Source organism: Chionomys nivalis, chromosome 15 (genome assembly GCF_950005125.1).
Source record: "Chionomys nivalis chromosome 15, mChiNiv1.1, whole genome shotgun sequence".
NCBI classification, from domain to species: domain Eukaryota; kingdom Metazoa; phylum Chordata; class Mammalia; order Rodentia; family Cricetidae; genus Chionomys; species Chionomys nivalis.
In genome coordinates, this window is record NC_080100.1 from 50456514 (window position 1) to 50480450 (window position 23937).

The 23937-nt window shown below is 43.6% G+C and overlaps 1 protein-coding gene across 1 annotated transcript in view; it reads right to left on the reverse strand.

Moving 5' to 3' along the window:
- Window positions 1-21943, reverse strand: part of Wdr41 (WD repeat domain 41) — a 43567-nt gene extending 21624 nt beyond the window's left edge. Inside the window, exons 1-6 of the mRNA XM_057789957.1 lie at window positions 21744-21943; window positions 19608-19723; window positions 5454-5502; window positions 3596-3727; window positions 1193-1255; window positions 15-126 (exon numbers count right to left, since the gene is read on the reverse strand). Coding sequence (XP_057645940.1) covers window positions 15-126; window positions 1193-1255; window positions 3596-3727; window positions 5454-5502; window positions 19608-19723; window positions 21744-21794 — 523 coding nt within the window. The 5' untranslated portion in view covers window positions 21795-21943. The remainder of the gene's footprint in view (window positions 1-14; window positions 127-1192; window positions 1256-3595; window positions 3728-5453; window positions 5503-19607; window positions 19724-21743) is intronic.
- Between the last annotated feature and the right edge of the window lie 1994 nt (window positions 21944-23937).

A 23937-nucleotide genomic window follows, 5' to 3' on the forward strand; every position in this document is an offset into this window, starting at 1 on the left:
TGCCTGGTTTTTACCTGTATCAGAAAGGTGGTTGGTCTTACACAGCAGATCTAATTTTCGGTTCCACACACCTAAGTCATTACCACCCGAGAGCCAAACGTCTAGTCCCTGAAGAACAGTTAAGCACTGCAAAATTGATTGGAGATGTATTGTCAGTCTAGAAATTCTAGCATTCGTTATTCCATGGCTTTAAATTGTGTCCCCAAGTTCTTTCAAATCCCTCCTTTTGATAGGCGGTTTGTTTGGCTTTTCTGATTTCGGGTTCTTTAGGAGAATACTGTCTCACAGCATTGGAGCAGAGAGACCACATGACCTGTAAGGCAGTCACGCAGTGTAATTTGTAACGAGGTCACAGAAGACGCTGGGGCTCTCCTGTTTTCTCTTAGCTCACTGCTGCAAGGTGACACTAGAGCAATCCTGAGGCCTCTGAGCAGGGCAAAGCAGCAATGTGCCAAGCCACCTGGAGCCTCTTAGGACATGCTCGACCCAGACAAGCCCTTTGGCTGTGACGTCATGAGAGCCGGAGCCAGCACCACTCAGCTAAGAGGCTCTCTGTTCCTGAGCACAGACACGCATGTTTATTAGAGCCTTAAACCACCAAGCTTTCAGGGGACTTGGGAACCACTCATAGATAACGTACTCACAATCCTTAAAGGCCTTTTAAAAACAAAATGGAGACTATGATATAGTTTTTAATTTTCAACCAATTCTCAACCATTCTATTTGGTAGACTTAAAGGCTTTCCAGGATGCACCATTAGGTCCCTTTCTTCAAGAGTCATGTCCGCACCCACTATAGACCCACCAGGCCCTGCCCATTATAAATCCACCAGGCCCCACCCTCTATAGACTCACCAGGCCCCACCCTCTATAGACTCACCAGGCCCGCCCACTATAGACCCACCAGGTCCCGCCCACTATAAACCCACCCAGGCCCCGCCCTCTATAAATGCGCAGGCCCCGCCCACTATAAACCCATCAGACCTCACCTTCTCATTTGTTTGCCCCTGATCTCATTTCCAACTGAAACATTCTCACACTTAAATAATACATATGACCACGAAAATTTTGTCTTCAAATGGCTGTGTAAAAGCAACAATGTGTAAAACCTAAAGAAGTAATTTAATCTAATGTAGTAAATCATTTTGAGAACAACACTAGCATTAAACACCTGAGTTTGCGTCAGACTTTACCTTCACGGTGGACTGGAAGCAGGAGACGCTCTGGATCTGTCTGCCAGTGTCGCAGTCCCACACTTAGACTGATGTTAAGAAATAATTTCCAACTGGAATTTCAAAACTTTAATTAGGGGATGACACTTCTAATTAACAATCAAATCACAAGGATAAACAAACCCACCAGGCGGGGCCTGATGGGTTTATAGTGGGCAGGGCCTGTGAGTTTATAGAGGGCAGGGCCTGGTGGGTCTATTTATTAGAAAATCTTCAAATAAAATCTAAGCTATCTAGTGATGGCACCGCCATAGATCCAGACGGCACATCTTCTCCGTCACTGCCACCGCTGTGATGACATCGCCACATCGTCACCGCCACTGCTGTACTATCATCTAGTGATGACTCCGCCGTAGATCCAGCCAGCACATCGTCACCGCGGTACTATGAGGCCCTTTAAGGACACAGCAGAGCAAGAGCTCTGGAGCGCTAATCTTCATGGGCATCAAACGCCGCCTCTGCCTAAAGGGTTCTCCAGGGAACAGTTTACCGCCATCTCCCAGCAGTCTCTGAGAGCTCGCTGAGTGCTCATGCACGGCTCACCACGGCTGCGACACTAACTGTCACTGGGACTGTGTCTGTGCTGACAATCACTGTAAGGCCCCTCGCCTCACAGCGAGGGCTCAGTTTGACTTAAGGAACATGATGATCTTTATAAACTTTTAACACTGCTTCCTCCATATCATATACATATAAATATCATATACTTGTAAGTGTAAATAATATAAATGTATGGCAAATACATTTTATAACATTATGACACATATTTAACAGTATATTTTAAAGTTAATCATATAATATCTGATTGTTTTTTATCAATTTTACGTCACTCTTCCAATGCAGTTAATTATAAAAGGGGAGATACCTGTTTATTCATGTTTGCGTCACTCTAAACAAACTACCCAGTCATAAAATGCTCTGTGATTAGAGGATGTTTTCTGGCCTCAATCTCCCAGTTCTACTACCCCAGTCTTTCCACAGATTTCAGTTTGAAAGCTTAATGCTCAGTACTAAGAAACATGGACTCCTAAGATCATTACTTGACAGAAAAAATAAATAAAATAAAGTCTACCGTCAACATTTAATTAAGAAAGTTATTAACAGAGGTCCAAGGAGAGTAAATTTAGAATGCATCTGGATAAAATGAATGCCAAAGTTCTCTGGGATGTTGTTTTAAGTAAGAGTGATTCCGTAAACATGGAAGGCTGTGTGTGACCTCACTACTTACCGGTCCCAGCGTCTCACCCGGTACTGGGACAAACAGCTCTACTAATTGTCTATAATACCAGTACGGCATCTTAGAAAGGGCCTAAAGAGACACTATTTTAAATTCTACTTCAGCAAAAATTATAACAGAGAAAGAGACAAGAGCTTGAATCCATGATGTTTTCCTCAAGAGTGGCAATGATAGGTCTCGCCTGGCCTAAGGATCCAGCTGAATCCCACTTCAACGTCAGCCCACTCAAATGGTTCTGCCATTCTATAGACAAGTTATCTAGAAACGGTGTCAGCTACTGAGCTCACTCAAAGTGGGACCTCAAGTCGCATGTCCTGGTTCAAGAGAGGGCTAAGAAACCATTCCTCCTCTGGGATTACTTTTAAACAGGCAGTTTGTCCTGGCCGACCTGATGCTTTTGAGAGAGGAATGGGAACTGAGTCAGCCACACACTGCTTTATCAGGAGCGTGTCTGCCACCGCTCCAGGACCCTGACAGCAGGCAGGCTGCTGGCCACCACTCCACCTTACTGGCCAGATGTCTGTGGCTCGGCACCTCTGTCTCTACCCTCTCACTTGTGAGAATAACAGAAACCCCTACTTCATAAGACCATTTTAAAGATTATGTAAGTCAACATGTGTAAGACGCAATAATCCGCAGCAAACAAGTGCACTTCCCAGAGCAGTGCCGTTCCTGCTGCACCAGAATTCTACCTGGAAAGTACGGGAAAGCAAAAGCAGCTTTGCACCTTTAAAAACTGCCTCAAATACCAAGACTTAACTACTGTGCAGACCCACTCAGCAGCGAGGCTCCCACAATGCAGGCCACACACGACAAGGAAGTGAATTATTTTCCAGGCCGATTCATCCTAATTTCCCTAAATTGAGGTGATATTTTAAGTCCACAACTTCCATCCCTCCCTTCTGCATAACTTAATGTAATAGAATCTAGAACTCTAATTCTGTACTCCAGAAAGCGCTGCTCCAGCCGTGGGGTTTCTGAACTACAAGCCTGACCTGCTACTTCCAGTCACCAAACACTTCAGGGAACAGCTCATAAAGACTTGACAAAAATCAGTTTGCTATCAGAATGCACAGACGGGCACAGGTGCTGGGTCCCTGGTCACCGCACTCTGGGGGTAAGGATATACCGACGGTCCTGTCTGCAGAGGCTGTCAAGATGAGCTGATGGCCCTGCTCACAAGAGTCGAGCGGGGGAAACGCAGTGATGGCCGTTATCTTCTGGGTGTGTCCTCTGAGATCCAGCAGCTTTTCTCCTGTCTGAAATACAAGTAAGAACATTAATAAACTTACCCTTTCCAACTTGAAGAGTCCTAAATAACATCAGTAATAGCTATGCAGAAAATAAACACACTTGCCATCTAAAATTATGTGTTTCGAATTTAAAAAATTTTTAAACAATCAAATACAATCTAAACAAATATCAAAAGCAGCTGTGAATATTTTTTTAACTATTTTCTAGTTAGTAAGCTAATTTAGCATATTTTAATAGTCAGCTTAAAGAAATCATCTTTCCTGTGGTTTTTAGGAACTGTGTGAGTTCTGCGCAATAGCAACAGTTTACTCCGTAGAGAGAAAACAGAATCCCGACGATGCATGTGTGCACGTCTGATCTCTCCACAGCTGTGCGTGCAGAGCACAGTAGCCCCCAGGTGTATTTGCCCAGCACCTTCCCAGCCACTCAGTGTCTCCTGCCAGGGTCTCTCCCTGCCCTCCCAAGTGGAAACATACGATATATATACATTTCAGATCTTCCCAAGGCTTCAGGATTTCATCAATGTGTTTACAATACAGCTAGTCCTCAGCATCCACCATTTTTAGAAGCATGGATTCACCTAATTTTACTTTTCTGTTTAGAAACAGTAATGTAGGCCAGGCTTGCTTCAGAGTTATCAGGAAGCTAAGGCTAGCCCCCTCTTGATCCTCCTGGTTTCACCTCTAGTACTCAGGTGTGTGCCACTATTTCTGGCCTGATTCAACGAATCTTAACAAAATTACAGTTTTGTTTTGTTTTGTGTTTTAATGTGTGTGAGGTTGCATGATGGTATATATCTGTAATCTCGAACTTCAATATACTGAAGCAAGGGGACAAAGGTTCAGTCTGGGCTAGACAGAGTTTCAATCAATCAATCAAAACAGAATAAACTGCCTGGACTGAACATGAAAATACTTTTCTGGTCATTATTCCCTACAGCATTTGCACTGTGTTAGGCATGATATATATTTTGTAGTCACACGGGCTTCTGAGCCCTCAGTGTGGGGTAGGGAGGACTGGCGCCACCCGGTGGACACTGCGGTGTTAAAGGGAGGCTCCAATCTAAGTAGGAGCAGAGAAAGATGGGGGACTGATAATAATTATCTTTGATTCACTGCAGAGAAGCTGACCACCTAAAGATGGTTCAGTAAGATAAAATCTCTCTGGGGCTGGTAAGATGGCTCAGTGGTTAAGAGCATTTGTTGCTCTCACAGAGGACCCAAGTCAGGAGACTCATCTCTAACTCCTGGGGTTCAGACCTCTTCTGCCCTCTGTAGGGACCCCCAACTCTTCTCTTCTCTTCTCTTCTCTTCTCTTCTCTTCTCTTCTCTTCTCTTCTCTTCTCTTCTCTTCTCTTCTCTTCTCCCCTCCCCTCCCCTCCCCTCCCCTCCCTCCCTCCCTCCCTCCCCCCCCTCCCTCCCTCCCTCCCTCTCTCTCTCTCTCTCTCTCTCTCTCTCTCTCTCTCACACACACACACACACACACTTGAATATAGTTTTAAAAATTAAAATTTTTTCACAAAAAAACCCAAAACATTTGTTTGTCAGGATGGAAAAATCTTAGAGAAACCTTCCTCTCTTTATCATGAAACACTAGTCCCTGTTGCAAACGAGTATCTCTAACTAACCCTTGTCAAGTATTAACCAATCTCAACTGATGAACTGATGAAAATACGCCAACATGCCCCACAAAGCGTTAGTGAAAGCATGACAGTATTTAATTGGTACACACCTGGGCATTCCACACAACTATAATGCCATCATCGCCTGCAGATGCAAATCTGGTTTGAGAAAAGAGGCCACAAAGAAAAATCATTAGTGACATTTAAGTGATGAAACATTTGAATGTAATATTATTTTAATAAATTATGTTTGGAAAAATGTGTATTAATATCTGATATTAAGGAATGTACCAAGGCTATAATATATAGATTAAATATTAACAATAATTTTTTATATCTTTGTTCATATTACTATATTTGTACTGGCTTCAATATGCTGATTAAACATTAAATGTTGATATTATATTACTATTAATAGTGGCTAACAATTAATTGAATTATTCCCTTGTCAGGTTTTGTGCTAACATTTTTTAATTAGTATACAAAGTATTAAGTAGCATTATAGCACCTTCAAACAAAATTTGTTTTTGTTGATTTTTCTCCACCCCAACAGCCTTCTTGGGTCTGCTTCCCTGTCACATGCTCTGCTGCCCCCCCCCCACGCCCTCCACACTCCTTTCCCCTCTTCTGGGCCCTTTCTAGTTTCATAGGTGATACCAACACTCATATCTACATGGATTCCAACATTAAAGGCTTGGATCCACACGAAAGAGAACACGCCAACATTTGCCTCTCTGAGTCCTCGTCACCCTGCTTTATCTAATACTTTCCAGACAAAACTTTATAACTCCATTGTTTATAGATGAATCAAATTTCATTGTGTAGATATACAACAATTTCCCCATCCACGAATATGGCGATGGACACGTGCGATGATTCCATTTCCCTGACATTCTGAATAATTCATCAGTAAATACGGATGTGCAAATCTGTCTGTGATAGGCCACAGAGTCCTTTGGGAATGCATCTAGAAGTAATATACCTAGGCTCTATGATAGTTCTATTTTTAATTTTTGGATAAACCTCCACATTAGTTCCCATAATGTCTTTACGACCATTCTTTTTCACCCGCAGTGACTAAGGGCTCCTCTTTCCACACATCCTTGCAAGCATTTGTCGTCACCTGCTTTCTCGACGATATACATTCGCTAACAGGGACTCTCACGGGGGGCGGGTCAGGGGAGATGCTCATGAGTGTAGTTTTAAGTGCGCATGTGTGTATGTGTGCATGTAGACACCAGAAGGGGACACTGGGTGAAACCATCTCCCAGTCCTCAAAGCAGTATTAATTTGCATTCCCTTGATGGCTAAGGATACAGAACACCAATCTCTTTTTTATAAAATTCTATGTATATATTTGTAACGTGTGTGTGCGCACATGCATATAGAAGCTGAAGGTTGGACTCAGATGTCTTCCTGTACCACTCTCAGACTTATCTTTTGAGACAAGGTTTCTCACAGAACCCAGAGCTCAGCAACTGGCTAGCCTGCAAGCCTTGAGGACCTGCCTGCCCCCACCCTCCTACTGCCCGCGGTAAGGATGCACTTGACCCGCTAGACTTTTGTGTGGGAGCTGAGGATCTGAACTGTGGTCCTCGGGCGACAGGGACTTCATCAGCTGAACATCTTCCCAGCCCCTGGAGCACTTTTAACAATACTCATCGGCCATTTGCGTTCCATGTTTGAGAACTGTCTACTTTATTAGCCCACTCAACAGTTGACTGCATCTCTCTGCACATCCTAGGTACTAACAGCTTGGCTGAAGCATGTCTGGTAAAGACTTTTCCTCCACTCTGTAGCCATCTGCTCACTTTGTGGAGAGCTTCCTGTGCTGTGAGGAATGTTTGAGTTTCATGTATTCCCACCTGTTAATTTTCTGGACCATTCCCTGTGCTAGCGGAGTCATAGTCACCAAGCTCTAGTGCACTTGTATCTTGAAGTGTGTTCCGTTTTCCTCCAGCAATTTTAGTATTTCAGATTTTAAATTAAGGTTCTTGTTTTTTTTAAATATTTCTTTGTACAGAGTGAGAGAGAAGGGTCTGACTTCACCTTTGCACAGGTGAGATCCAGTTTTGGCAGAACTACTTGTTGAACAGACCGTCCCTTACCGTCTGTATACACTTTGATACTTTATGACTACATGAGTTTATTTTTGGGTTCTCTACTCCACGCCATTGGTTTACATGTCTGGTTTCAGGCTGCCACAGTGAACCTGAGTCAGCCGCAGCTCTGTTGTATAACTCGAGGTCAGGTACTGAATTAAAACCATGAAATCTTACTGGTGATATTTTCACTTACACTAACAAACATTAGGTTCTGCAAACTAACTTAACAAATGTTTATAATCTTGTAAATTCCATACCAGGTATTAAGGGTTCAAAGACAGCGTACTGGCAGGATCACAAAGAACCTGCTGGAATGTCAAGGAAGCTACCAAGATGATTCTCGTTCCCCACTGGTTAAAACTGTGAGCAAAGCAATCCCCATCAAATGAGCCAAGCTGAGAAGCAGACTCTGTGGACAGAATGACATGCTAGGGGTGGAATTAAATTTTATTATTCTTATTAAAGGTATTTTAACTGTTTTTAAAAAGCAAGACTTCTTCTTTGCTCATCTTGGGTGGCTTTTTGGTCTTTTTAAGTATAAACTGGGTGAGATTTGTAGTAGGGGTTTTCAGTGAAGATATTTCAAATGCACAGAGTTTAAAGAAAAAAGTATGTTTGGGGCCATGAAAAGGAAGCTACAGTAAACATTGCTGGAGTCCATCTCCTCTTCACCCTCATTCCCTCTACCCTACGTAAAGTAAAACATCCTGTACATAAATCCTATCAAGAAAATAATTTTAAATTACTATTCATCGTAGTAACTGTATTATAACAAAATCCAAGCGAGCACCGTTTCTAAGCAGGCGCCCAACACAGCCTGAGCAGCAATAGGGCTTTAAGTTGTCAACAGTAACTGAAGCACAGCGGTCTGTAGGGGGCGCTAATGACTCAGAACCGTACCGAAGCTGCCTCATACTCTTATTCCCATCTAGTTGAAGTCAGGCTTTCTTAATCAGAGAAAAAAGAAAGCCAGCTATGTACTGCATAGAGTTATCATCCCTTAACTTAAGAAATGATGTTCCAATATTAGCTATGCCATTTAGACAGTCTGGTATCTCCCTCTGAGATCAGCAGTGGATTCCATAAAATCTCCAAGGTCGTCAGCCAAGTCCACAGTGCTGGTGGAGGCAGTATTAGGAGAGAGGAATGTCGCCTCTAGTGGACTTTACCCGACATGGCAAGCACACGTTCTCACTTCTGTCCCCTAACACCTTCCTGAACCTTCTACGCTGAGAAGGGACACACAGCTCATGCTCAGCTTCAGTCTCCTGCTGTCTTCATAGGCTCAGGAGATCCCACACCCTGTTCTCATCAGACCCTCATCAGATCCCCCACAGTTAGAGGTAAGAGATCAGATACAGTCAGGCAGCTGCTAAGTAATTTTCCACGAGACACTATACATTTTTAATGGAAAGATTATTAAGCCTCCTTAACTAACTAGCTAGAAGCACACAACGTTCAAGTCAAATGCATATACACTGTTTACGTTCATTTCAAAATGTGAGCGATTTACAAATTCCGGTGAGTAAAAGAAATGAAAATGGTTGTTCTAAACCCATGTATACCGCAGCAGAGTAGCTGATTTAAAAATAGTCCATCAAGTTATGAACGCAGTGTCCGGAAGGGGCAGGGGATATGAGAAGAGTTAGAAGTGGGGGCTAACGGGCAGATATCATCATGTTGTACACACATATAACACTCTCAAAGAACAGAATTTGAAAAGAAAACTTTAAAAACTTCATTTTTCTTTGCTTAATGACCTGTTCTCCAAAACCAAATACTCAACAGTACCTTGAGTATCAACAGTAATTGCTGGAAGCAAAACCTGAGCAGCTTGGCTCGGGGCTATTGATTCTCTGTATTATATAGTGAGAGCGGCGAGGGCGGGGCTCAAGGCTTAAGTTTGCTTTGGTATAAAACATCAATTTCTATTGATTCCCCAAACCCTTATAATTGCTTTTCTCCCGTTCAGAAAAGCTGCAGGTTTAAAATACTGTTTTTTTCTAACCCTGATTTTTAACTTCTCATTATTGTTATCATGTTTGAATCTCACAGAGAGAAACGAGTTCTCGCCGAGAGACGACTGAACTGTTGAGAGATGAGGTAGGGAGTACTGTGCCTCAGACTGGAATTCAATCAGCAGCACACAAAGTTAATTCTAAACGATACTCAGTACTAATGCATGAAAGCACAGTCAATTTTCACTCAAAGGTCAATTACCCACTCTGTAGATCATTCAGCCTTTCGGCTCTCTTATATATATTTTCTATGGCTGATTTATTTATTGGCCATTTCAGTATTTACTGTTGCTGCTCCAAAGTGGAAACGATGCTTTGAAAAGCAAACCAATTACTTTGCTGCACACTGGCGTCTCTCATAAGACAGCTAACAAAGGGTCTGTGGGCTACAATTATCATATTCCACTATAAAGATCAGCTGCTACAACAGCTTATCCAGAACCAAATCCCAGTCGGTCCAGCACATACTCAATCTCCACACCAGAAGTGGGATTCAACCCAAGCCCTCCTAGTACTAAGAAACACTGCAACCCCTGAAAGGAAGTAATTAGCTGTTAGCCAGGGAGTAACTCAGACACCAATCAGTAAAACTTACTGAACAGTTCAACGAAAGAAAGGTGACTGCTACCACGACGCTTTACCTGAGCTACCAGCTACATTACTAGAACCCGAAGCCTTAAGCCTGTGTATACGATACTGAGAGAACAGCTGTGAAACACTGTGAGTTTATTGAGATGATATGCTGGAGTCAGAAAACCACCAAGGCAGGTCATCCATGGTCCTCGTCTTGAGATCTCAAAGCTGAGCAAACATTCAGAAGTGTATGTCCTTCACAATCTAAGGCACCATCAGTTATAAACACTGTTATTCTGAGTACCACTGGGGGAGGGGGCTGCCAAGTATATCTGAAGGGCATCAATTATGTGATGTGCCCACATTTCAGGAGTTAAAAATGAAGGAAATTCTGCACCTTGGGATCTGTGTAAGGTATGTTTCCAGGGCTGACCATTTATTTAGTACTGGATAGCCAGTTGGTTCTCTCTCTCCTCTCTCTCTCTCTCTCTCTCTCTCTCTGCATTCTTTAGTTACCTTCAAACCAAGTTTTTAGAAGTACTTTTTGAGTCAGGCGTGGTGGTGCATCCTTCGATCTCTGTATTCAGGAAGTGGAGGCAAAAAGGGTGACAATCTTGAAGTCAGTCTGAATACATACTGAGTTCAAGGCTAGCCTGAGCTACGTAGTGAGACTCGGTCTCAAAAAAATCAAGGAATGTATCTCAGTTGTAGAATGCTTGCTCAGAATTTAGAAAGCCCAAGTTCAATATTTAGAACCATTAAAATTCTTTAATAGTCTTTGTGATGACATAATTAAATGGCTAATAAAAAATGACATACATGGAAAAACAAGTTTAACAGGGTGAGGCAGAGGCGGTTTAATAAGGAGCTACAGCAGACCTAGAATGCTCCACCTTCTCCTATGCTAATTATAAAACGTAAATTTGTTACTAGGGAACCGCCTGTGTAGTCTGTGTACAGACACTTTATCCTGAAACCAGGCATCAGCAGGAACAGGGATGGTCCCCATCCTGCAGGAGCTCACGATACAGCATTGCGGATCCCACTACAGGGTCTAGACTGAGAGCCCACAGAGAAGTCTCACGGTGCCACTGTAAGAAACAACTCCCTCTAACACCTTCACTTTGAGCATCCCGAAAAACCAGGTTCTCATTCTTGCCTACTGTATGCTGAGAACCGTGAGCTTGACAAAGACCGACACCAAACAAGGCGGACTCAGAAACAATCGCTCCATTCAGTATCTGTTACTCACAGAAAGCACTTTCAAATAGGTCAAGTCCTGCAAGTTCAAAGGACTTGGCAAAAGGTGAAACCCAGAAGTCTAAACGCAAATCTTTCTGTACTCAGCATCTGTACAAACGGTAAGGAGGTGGAAAAGCCAAGACACAGCACAGCTGTGGCAGTCCAGAAACCAGCTGTGCATTGCCTCGCTACCTAACTCACAAGTGCATTCTATAGCATGGTAAATAAATAAAGGGATGTTGAGTGGCTACTTCTGCAATGACTAAAAAACAGATAAAGTTAAAATAACAAATCACCATTTTCTTTTTAAAAAAAAAGATTTATTTATTATGTATACAACATTCTACCTCCATGTATGCCTGCAGGCCAGAAGAGGGCACCAGATCTCATTACAGATGGTTGTGAGCCACTATGTGGTTGTTGGGAATTGAACTCAGGACCTCTGGAAGAGCAGCCAGTGCTCTTAACCACGGAGCCATCTCTCCAGCCTACAAATCACCATTTTCAAATGGTCTTTGCATACTAGAACTACTTGAAGGGACTCACAAAGACAAACACTCATAAGACACTGGCATGTTTTCAGGAATCAAGGGGCCGAGGCCACTGAAACTTCACTAGTTCCCTCTAAACAGCACTTTTTTTCTTGACCGTGAAAAATGAGTTCCATGGGCGAGAAAGCAGTGTGATGGGAAAGCTCTGTGGTAAAGTTCTCACCGCTGGCAAGGCTGGCCTCCTCTAAGGGCAGCTGGGCAACGCGAGGGGGAAGGGTCAGGAGGGTAGGCCTCTGTCGAATCAAACTGAGGAAGTTCCTGCTTGCTGTGGTTTTACTGCGGTTTGAAATTTGTAAGGTATAAATTCAAAGCTTGACTTACAAAATAACCTGTTTCTTCACAAACACTGAGTTTTCCCTGTGGGGAGCTGACCCACACTCACTCTGCGCCCAACAACAAGGTGTTGTTCAAGAGCAACACCTCGCAGATAGTCCTTTTCCTTCTGAGCACCGGGCAAGGGCAAAGCCAGGGAGAGTGACTGCTGAGCTTGGTGTGCGCCTTTTACTCCCCATTGTTCATGATTCTTATCCCACACATGGGTGTTCTAGATATGGGAGGAAATGAGATTATTGATACTTTGCTCAGAATGTGCTATTGAGATTTAGAATTCCTTCTTCATTCCTTACTGGGCTTGACAGCAATCAGAAATCCTCCATTAGCTGCAGTTCCCCTGGCTATCTGAATGTTATATGTCTGACTTTTTCTTTGTTCTTGAAGCCAACCTGCAGTTCACTGCATGAGTAAGAACACAGGCACGCTTGTTTGTCCAACTGAATACACTGGATTTCAGAACATCTGAAAGCCAACCCACACTCTGTGAAACAAACTTTAACTTTTCCACCCCGTGCCAAAGAAATTAATAGGAGCAGCACCCGTCCCCTCCCCCATCATTAATACTTCAGTATCTGACACCTCTAAAGGTGCTGCCAAAGGAATATTTAGTTTCATGGACTCAGGGGTCACATTCCCCTTGCTGTCTCCCAATGCTTTTAAGTTTATTATGAGAAGCAAGACACAGGTAAGATCTATGTATTACAATTGTCCAGACTCCTAAAGTTTCCTTTATTCTGCATACTTGCTCTTCATATGTAGACTTTATCCCCTAGGTCAACCTAACCATGAGCTTCCCGAAGCATCCGTCTTCTCAGAATTCACCACAAGGAACTCAGTCCCCTCCCTTTGCCTTGCCACTTCTCAACACACCGATTGTTCTCTTCTTATGATGTGAAATAAGCCCACGTATTAACCACAGTCGAGTCCCTCATTAAGAACTTGCTGTTCTCTTGGTAAGATGCAGCCTTTAGCGGTGCTGGAGAAATGACTGAGCAGTTAAGAATACCAACTGCTCTTGGAGAGAACCAGTGTTCAATTCCCAGCACCTATACAGTGGCTCACAATTATCTGTAATTCAGTTTCAGGGATCTGATGTCCTTTTTGGCCTCTGTGGTACCCAGCATGCAAGTAGTACAAAGACATACATGCCAGCCAAATACCCATACACATAAAAATAAATCCGAGTTCTCTTACATGCCCTGCCATCACACACAGGATGCTCTCTATATTAATAAGTTTTGACCACTGCTTTGAGTTCGTTCATCACTGAGAACTCTTGTATGTGGGCACAATGCACACATTACATGTCTATTTCTCTTGTGAATCAGCTTAACCTGTGAAGCTTCTGCCAACAAACCTATGGACACAGTTGAAAAATCTCTTTTCATCCCCTGCACACAAGAAGTTACAAGATCACAATTCAATTCTACTATTCTTCCTAGCCTCAATTCTTCTATGAGAAAGATTTTTTTTCCTCCCAAAATATTACTGATATTGATCCTAAGATTGTTTAAATAAAAAAAGCAGTATAGGTCTTGATTTTGGTCCTTTATCAATTTTCAAAATGAGGTTCATTTCTTAGCACTTCCTTACAGGAAGCAGTAAGTTCTCTTTTTTAGGATCACTATGAACACATAGGATTTAGACTTGTGTGTGATGCTGCAACTGGCCGCAGTTAGTTCCTTATCCACACTCAAACTGTCTTTTGAGTCTGTGAACTCTAAAGATACCAAGACAGTGATGTTCAAATGAGAAGGGAAAGAGTGATTTTACCCAGAGATGACACAACAGGCTGGCTAAAAGGCAGGATTTAAAGTTGAAAAGTTATTACACAAATTCTGTGTTTATCCCCAAAATTAACAATGCCACCGCATCAGGCAGCTACGATGTCCCCGCTCGTGATACCATCTCAACCTTACTCACTTAGCTAACTGAATTAAAACCTAGCCACACTTCTAAAATCGAGTCAGAAGACAAAAACTGTAATGAGAAAAGGGAGAGGGTGGCGAGACACATGCTAAATGATGGCTATGCTTTAAGTCAGAGTACATTCCAAAGCAACAAGCAAATTTACAAGTCATTCGAGAACCTTGGACCAGAACAAGGTTTTGTCTTACTGGCATTAAATGGACTTTAGCAAAATCTATTACAGTACGTCAGAATGCCAGATGGAAGGCATATACTTTAAGAACTCTCTCCAAAGCCTATTAGTAACTATTGGGCTACTGAACCTTGCCTATAGCTTTTTCCAGGTACAGCTTCTTAAAAAGCTGCCCAAGGGCCCACTTGACTGCTAATGCAATCTAAAAATTAAATGGTCTAAGATACAATATTGGAAGTGTATCAGGTCCAAATAAGCACCTTCCAGTTCAAGAGGGGACCAGCTGCCCAGCTCTGAGGAATGTGTTGTCCAATGGCTTCCAGCTGTGGACTGCAGGATCATTTCAAACTCAGACCGGACTGGCTCCAAGTCTCTGGGTGCTAAGCAAGGCGTTAGAGTTAGGGGCCTGCTCAGCACAAGGTCAACAAGGGAAGTGGCACAAAGCCTGTTTCCATCTAGAGGATGTACCCGACCCAACAGGCAGTCCTTCCTCCGGGCTTCCCATGGTGCAGAACCAGGTCTCATCAGCACTGAGACAGCATGCCCTGGCCAATTCTGCTTTGTCCTTTTTTCTCTCTAATAATGCATACATACTTAATATTATTATAGTGTTTCCATGGGAACCCTAGAATTTGAGACAGTCTAGTCTGCCTCCTTAATTTTATTGCACTGTCTATGATTTTTCAGTACAATTTTTAAAATTGTTTTTCTGAGACAAGGTGTTAGAGCTCTGTATAGTCCAGGCAGGCTTCAAAATTTCTGATCCTCCTACTTTGGCCTCTCTAATGCTAGAATTACAGGCACGCACCACTTCCCTCAGCTCTCTGAGCCATTTTGATTACTGATTTCTATACTCTGAATGTAGTAAATGAGAAGGGATATTCTTAACTTAAAAATACCTTCTTCAAGGCAGAGTACACTTTCTGTTCTCAGTGAGTTACCAAACAACACTGCCTTAAAAATTCAGCTTCCCCAGCTCCCGAGAAGCATCTTTACCTGCAGCCTGGTGCTTCATGGGTCATCGGATTCTCTTCCAGTCATGACCACCTTCCTATATAACCTTGTCTGCTTCCTGGAGGAGCAAGGAATGGTCAAATGAACGACAGAACAAGTTAGTCTTAGAATGCGCTGTGAACTCGGTTTAGTGTGATGTGTCAACGCTACAGCCGCATGCAATTGCAGCACAGTCCATGTTCTGGAAGATTCTTGCTGAGGCTTAGCCTTCTGAAGAAGATCTCCCAATCAATATGACCCTCGTTCAAAAAACACCCAAGAAGAGAAGAAAAGGCAGCTGTCTGTTAGGTGATATACAGGATTTATCTGGTATCTTCAAAAACCAATCGAGAAAATTTTCCACTCACTGGTTTTAGGTGAGCCACTGAGAAAACAAGAAAATCCTTCTGCAAAATTTCCAATCAGATGATATTATCTAAAGACCTGAAGCGTGAAACCTGGATTACAATAGCTGACCATGGAACGCCTACGAAAACTTCAGATAAATGAATAAAAGGTGTAACACAGAGAATTTGTTTAAAAACTGGATAAGTACTTTCCGTAAATTAAAAATGCACTAACACAACAAAGATAATCCCAACTGAACAGTTAGAAATGAAAACAACCTATCAATAGGCACAAACATTTATTATATATTTTAAAACACTTTGGGGGCTGGGTGTACGGCTCACCTGGTACAATGCTTGTCTGGAATGCATGAAACTCTGGGTTCAATCTCCAATGGGTGGGGGAGGGCACCAAACTTTAATGGTAAAAGCATTGAGATCTAATTATTTTCCTAATATTATAATTTATAGATTTTTCATATATTTGTTAAATCTTTATTTTTAAGAATCTTTTGCTAAAGAATAAATTTTTAAAGAACACAGAACTTCAATATTCTACAGGTCTGCAATTGAGCTTTGTTTTTTAATTACATGTAAGTTTTGATACACTGATGACTTGATTAGAAAGAATTCAAAGTGATTTGAGAAGGTCTGTCACCATTGTAAGGCTAAACACACACACACACACACACACACACACACACACGGCAGCTTGTCGGTTCTCGGCATTGGCACTCCCTGTGGCACACAGCAAACAGGGCCACAGATGATCCCCTACCCCCAGGGTCACCACGCACAGTAGGACCTAGCTGTCCACACACGGAGAGTTTATTCAGCTCTTTCGTGAGCAGCAGCAAACGCGGCATAAAAAGAGACATAGGAGCCTCTGCCCTGGGACTTGTCCTGTCACAACCCCATGTCACTCCAGGAAAAGCGCATGAGAGGAGACTGCCATCCTGTCTGCCCTCGCACCTTAGCCAGCCTAGCAGCTGACCACAGCTGCACATGGACCTGATTCAAATCCTAAATGAAAAGACGTGCCCAGGTGAGTCAAATCTACCATCCGACAGAGCTAGGCTGAGGACGTGGTGGCCACTTTGCTTCACACCAGTAAGTTTGGGCTGCTGGAGCAGCCAACCTGATGCTGTCAGCTCCAGCTTTTCCTGCTTACAGACCGCTCCTCTCTGCACCTAGCTAACGTGTTCACGGGTGTCACTATGAAAACATGTACTGTCTGTCAGTGCCTGCTCCACAGCCACCACCCCACAACTCGGCCCTGCTTTCAGAGTCTTCTAGTTGTGGAATAATTACCCAGAGGGCACATCCTAAAGGACAGGCAGCATGAACGCGGAACCCTAACAGCCTGCATGAAGCTTAAAGAGTACATCCTGAGAGTATGCTTTATACTTATCACCTAATCTTGCAAACAACATGATTTTAGAATTCCTTAAGGCCTACATAACAGTGGCTATAAGCTATTATCTGGATGTCTTTAACCCAGTAACTTCCTAGGATAAAATATGACACATGAAACCTTTGGTTACCCAAAAATTCCACCTTTGCAGAAATGCTGTTTCCTACAGAAATGGTCATTTAAGCCATAAACAAATATTATACTTACAAAAATGGAGGGGAAACAAACATTAACCAAAGGCACAAAGCAGGCTATGCTCTACTTCCATGCCGTGACTTGGAAAACGATGCAATCTGGCTAGTAACAAGCATTAGAGGCAAATCTTTTCGAGCCATGGTCGAGACATAGTGTATTAGTATTTTGTTGGCCTTGGCCCTTAGTTCCTAGAAGGGAGCCTCTGATCCCTTGAAATTTCCTTACTGATAGAAGTGGCTTCAATATTCACGTTACTGGGCGACTCAGTGTCAGCTCTTAAATAATGTGGCCAGGGGGTGGGCTACGCTGAAGAGATGAGCCATGAGAAGTCTTGGGCTTCCTGATACCAGAGGATAGCAGACCGGCTTTCCAGAAGTGTTGTGATTATGATTCACCGCACAGACATGCCTACATAGTGACACCCCACTCAAAACTGCAAGTCCAAAGTTCCAGTGGGCTCCCCCCTGGCAGCACACATAAGGGAAGGCAGCAAGCCCTGAGGACCTGGTTCTGAGGTTCTGCGTTTGGGACTTTCAGCCTCCCTTCATCCCAGGCTACCCAGCAGACCTTGAGGTCTAGTTTGGAATAAAGCTGTAACCATTCTATGATTCTTTAAGAGGTCCTTTAAATGAATTTTCAAACCCAAGGAAGCAGCTGGGACTTGTAGCTGGCTGATCAGAAGCGCAGATGACACGGAAACATGGAGGCCAGCTGGCGTCTGAGGTGAAGGAAATGCTGGGAAGAACTATCTCTGAATCCTGGCCTCACTTCGCTCGAGTCAGAATTAAACTACACATGATAAAAAGTTTGAAAAGACAGCCAACAGACAAGACAGCCGCAGGAGAGTGACAGCCATCGTAGCTACAATCACTCAGGAGCTCAAAAGAGAAGAAGCAGCCAAGTCACCAGAGGGACTTCAGGGGCAGCAGAGGCAGGTCAGGTCAGGGTAGGCTGCAGCCCAGCTGCATAAGCTCATCCAACAGCTACCTGTCAACTCAGACTACGTGTTAAGTCACTGAACTAAGTCCTAGGAATAATGAAGAAGAAAGAAGAGCAGAGTCCTGACTCTCACGGCACTTCCAGATCTGGTCAGGAAATGTCACCATCAGTGACATGACTGCTGCTAAACGGGCTGAGAGACAAGCTAAGCACTCGGCCCTCAGCCCCCAGCACCATTGTCTCTACTTGCAGACATGGCAGACACAGCATGCACGCTACCCAGGAACCGGAGAATGATGCAGGGTTTAAAGAGGTTTGTCAATGACAGAAATTCAGATTAAACCTTACTTTACCTTCCACTAAGCCAGCAGGCTTTCTCCTGGGCCACCAACCAGCTCTCAAATCATGACACAGAGAGTTATTATTACTTATGAATGGTCAGCCTTATCTTATGCTAGTTCTTATAATTTATTTTAACCTCTTTCTCTTCATCTCATTTTGCCTCCGGGCTTTTTAATCTTCTTTTCACTCTGTACGTCCTACTCTGTGTCTGGCTGGCTGCCCCAGGGTATCTTCCTTTCTTTCCCCCTTTCTCTTCTCTCCTCTTCCCCCAAGCCTAGATTTCTCCTCCTATTTATTCTCTCTGCCCACCAGCCCCACCTATCCCTCTACTACCTAGCTTCTGGCCATTCAGCTTTTTATTAGACCAGTCAGGTGCCTTAGGCAGGCAAGGTGAAACAGCAACACATCTTTATATCATTAAACAAATGCAGTGTAAATAAAAGCAACACACCTTTACATAGTTAAAGTAATATCCTGCCACATAAACAAATGTAAGACATCTTTGCCTAGTTAAATACTCTACAACACGCATATTCTAGCATGTACCTAATATTTAAACACCGTATTAGTTCCTGATTTGACAGCCAGAAAATCAAATTCTTAAAGTCATTTATCTGGCACTCGGGAGGCAGAGGCAGGCGGATCTCTGTGAGTTCGAGACCAGCCTGGTCTACAAGAGCTAGTTCCAGGACAGGCTCCAAAACCACAGAGAAACCCTGTCTCGAAAAACCAAAAAAAAAAAAAAAAAAAAAAAAAAAAAAAAAAAAAAAGTCATTTATCTGCTTCTTCTAAGCTAGTGAGAATATTTCTAAAACTTCATGACAGTTTTTTTTTCTAAAACATCAAATAAAAAAAGGAAACAAATATAATCCACAAGTCCCCATGTGACATGGGACGAGGTGAAACTGGGTTTAAACAAATCTAAACATATTTCATCAGGGTTCAAAGTCCACTTCAACTTTCTACTAATGTCGCTACTTTCAGTTGGTTGTGTTTTCCAATTATCAGAATCTTATTACACAAAAGATGAATTAATTTTGCAGTTGTTTTTAATACAAACGCTCTAAAGCCTCTTTCTCAGCAGTGAGCAGTAGCGGGGTAGGTCCCCTACCTGTTGTCATCCAGCTGCACCAGGAACCGGACAATGTCCCGGTGTGCACTCAGGACCAGCAGCTCAGTGTAGGGGTTCTGACTCTGATCCTCTCCTATCGTCTGCAAAGCAGCTTTCTTGTAATGAAAAAAAAAAAAACAAAGCAAAAACAGAAAGATAAAATGATTTACAACTGCACAGTATCCACACAAGAACAGAAGATTTTAAAAGCCATGGGATATTACTTTCTAATACTAATACATATGTTCCTCAATATCAAGTACATAATTTGCCAGTTCTACATGTAATTATTTCTCTTACCAAAAATCTTAGTATTTTCAAGCCACAGTAAACTTGCAAACAGTACATTTTATTTTGTTAAAGTCTCAATAAGCCTGACTTTAAAACTATTGGCCCAACTCAACTCAATTTCTTTTAGGAGTCTTTCTCGATCAAAGTTTGTTGGCGACCAAGGCGAGCCAAGGCTCAGCAGGTGAAGGCACCTGTCACTAAGCCAAAGACCTGAGTTCACTACTGGGCCAGATGATGGAAAGAAAGAACAAGTTGTCCTCTGTGTCCCCCCCCCCCGACAGCCCCACACACACACACACACATGTGCAAACACACAGACATACACACACACACATACACACATGTACATACACACACAGCCATATACACACACACACATGCACACACACAGACATACACATGCATACAACATGCTTGTTTAGAAAGAAAGCTACAGACTAAATGCACCAAACATGGACTGTAGCAGCCCACCGAAAGCACCTAGAAGATGTCTGCTTAATGAACAAAGACAGTAATGAAATAATTCAGACTCCCGAGTTCAGCTCCGGGCAACTGTACTGATAAAGGTAGTTCCAATAGGCAGAGTTTTTTCTGGAAGGCCAATAGCAGACTCTTCACTAAGGACACACACCGTGTAACTTAACTCTGCAGGGTAAATCTTACTGACCCCACTTCTGGAGTCAAACCCCACACAATTCCACCATAAAAATCTTTGTTCTTAAGCAGGGTTTCTTAAGTCTGACACAAGTGACATTTAGGACTAGATAAGTCTTTGTCACTGAGGCCTCTCCCGGTGTTAGGATACTTACCAGCAAGCCTCTTTATCACACACTGCCCCATCACACCTAACCACGGGCAACGGTAGACTCTGTACTATCCTCGGGGGACATTACCTCAGGATTGGGAAGAATCACTGAGATTGGAGGGCTGAAGTCATGCTCTTGCACATGTTAGGGAAAACCAGGGGTTCTGATAATATAATATTCAAGGCAGTTGCACAACCAAGGTACATTTACATGAAAAAAAAAGTAAGAACCAGCATGCATTAAAGCTTTCGGAGAAAGTCCACCCTGAGGTGATGGTTTTGTTTTTATCTCAGTCTCCCTCTAGCAGATGCTCAGTTATGGAAACTGCTTCCCACAAGTGGGAGTTTGCCAGGCATGGCAGAACTGATTAATTAAATACTATCCTAACCAAACAAGCATGTTAACTCAAATTATCATATGTATGTTACATAGCCATTCAATAACCCACAACTCTTCCATAACCCGAAGGATTCCAGAATCGTATGAAATAAGTGGTTCGGTTTTGTTTTAAATCGCAGTGTCAATGACAAAGCTGAGAGAATTAGAACTGCCAAGTTGTTCGCAATAATCCTAACTGTAAAAATGCTTCCGATGAGAAAGAAAAGGCAACACAAATTGTTTCAGGTGGCACACGAAACAAATCTTAGACGCCAACTTGTTTAAGGTGGCAAAATCATTTTACTATTTCAAGTATAAGGTAAGTGTGACAATGAGATCATGCACATACTAAATAAACAGAAATCATTTTCTTGTCTGTTTCTCGAAAAGCAGCTAGTTCATTCCGCATTCCTTAAGCAAATGCTAGTCGATGTCGGCGAGAGGCATCAGTTCAAACGCATTAAGGGAGGCAGTTGCCCCTGCTGGTTTGTAGTTAAGTCCCACTTTTCTTAACAGTTGGCCCTTGAGCAGCCCTAAATTCCCCGCCTGGAGGCAGACCTGCTTCCGGCGGCCCTAGCACACTCGCTCCGCCCCGCCCCTCGCCCCGCCCCATCCCGCGGCCCGGCCCCGCCCCGCAGCCAGTCCGGTCCGCGCGCATTACCTCGCCCAGGCCCTGCGGCTCGCGGCCTCCCCCGATCAGCCAGCGCAGCATCGGGCCGGGGCGTCCGCGGCCCACGCCGCGAGGATCAATGCAGCGCAGACACCGGTGATGGCGCTCGGTGAGCCAGAGGCGAGGCAGCGGGAAGACAGAAGTCTAGTTCGGGAGCCGGCACGGAAAGCCGCGGCGGCGGAGGCGGAGGTTCCGCGGCCCCAGTGAGCACGCGCGTGGGTGCCGTGCGGTTGGCGCAAGAGCTCAGGTCGTTCGGGCGCCCCCTAGTGGACTTGCGCTGCGGCCACCACTCTGAAGGGCCAGCGCTAGTCCACATCCTGTGTGATGCCCTGTTGAATGCACAGTAGGAAACCTCCCTGTTTCCCAAGAGCCAGATGGGGAAGGTGTGCCTGCAATAGACTTCTGCACCGGAACGGATCTAGTGGCGCTCTTATATACACACACACACAAACAACTAACATTGTGTGCTACTGTACAAGTCTTGCGCCAGTGCTTTCTACATAAATGCTCACATAAATAACACGTCCCTCTTTATAGATCAAGAAACTGAAGCGCTTTAAGATTAGGTAATTTGTATAAAGATAAAAGCCAGTAAGTGTCCATGATGGAATTAAGACCTAGTCTGTAAACTTCAAAATCTTGTTCTTAACTGTTGCCAATGCTGTTTAAGACAGTCTTCCAGAACAGAAAGTAAAAGCCAAGCAATCCACGTCCCTCCCTCCACGGTGGCTTCCTCCCTCCCTGGCAACCGCTGCAGCTGCAGCTGGAACGCAGGCCTTTGCACACTGAGCACCACTTCTAGCCCCAAGCATTCTATGTCAACCACTGAATTTTCCAGTTTTCTTAATAATCAGAGGACTGTGGCTATACACCATGGCTTTGTATCAAAAATTACCTGGATAGCTTTTGAAAATGTAGGGTCCAGGCTTCCCGGCCAAACTTAGAAAAGTAATAATATCCGTAGTTGGAGCATAGAAGTCAAGGTTTGGGGAAAGACCATTGGGTGAGTGTCTGGAGTAGCAAAGCTTGAGAATTACTGATCTAATCTTTGTTACATACAAATGTGTTGGTTAAAGTTCTCCCATGGATGTATATTTGTTAGGTTTTCAAATGAGGCTCCTTGCAGTAAATTTCTGTGGGGAAATCTATGTAAATGCCCCTTCCAGTGCATTAATATATAGGATATGGTTGCACGAAGATGCAAAAAAGAATCATAAAAAACTACCGCCTTTAGGGACAAAGCAAAATAAGACTGGGCTATATATTCCACTTAAATGTATTAGACGCGAGCACCTGCTCAAGTTGCCAGGACCTAGGGGATTCTGGGAGCTACTGTGATTATTCTTAATCATTCTAAGTGCATTCTACAAAAAGAAGGAAAAAAATGCTCCCAAAGTCTGTTGCTTTTCACATCGCTGTGATCAAATATCTAACAGAGACAACGCTTGGGGGAGGGAGAAGCCATTTAGTTCATGGTTTCCTAGATGTCAGTCCATCATGGTGGGAGGGCACGGAGGGTCCGTGGCAGTTGACGCTAGGGCGGGCCAGGAAACAGCACTCAGCTGCCTCCCCTTTATCTCAGCCCACGCACGAAATGGTGGCACTCAGGTTGAAGGCAGATTTTTCTCTGCAGTTAATTCTTTCTAGAAACATTCTCAAAGACGTGCCTAGATGTGTCCCTGTCTCTCTCATGTCATTTTAAATCCAGTCAAGATGGCAGTTAAGATTAACAATCACATAAGCATCAGGTAGAGGTTGTGTTCCGTTTGCTATCCAAACGGCCCAGTGAAGTGAAAAGGACAGAGAGAAGAGAGACTAGCCCCCAGAAGGAAAGTCTTGCCTTCGGTGAAAGGAAGCCCCAAAGTGTCCGAACTTCTGTTCTAGAAGGAGTACCTTTAAACGAGGCAGCATGGCTGTCCAAACAGCAGGAAATTTATCCTGACATTCCGCTTTCTTCCGGGCCCCGCCCACCTTCACAGTAGCGGAATCTAGTGAACTTCCTGCCTGCCATTGAGAGCACTGGGGAGGAGGATGAACACTTTCTCCTTGGTGAAGAAAGGTGTCTGGGACTCAGCGGGGATTCACTCTCTACCTTGGGGACAATTGTGACAGCAGAGCCTGTCAGAAGACACTGCCAAAGACTCCGAGTCTGTCTAAAAGCTTTGGTCTGCTAGGAGCAAAGTGG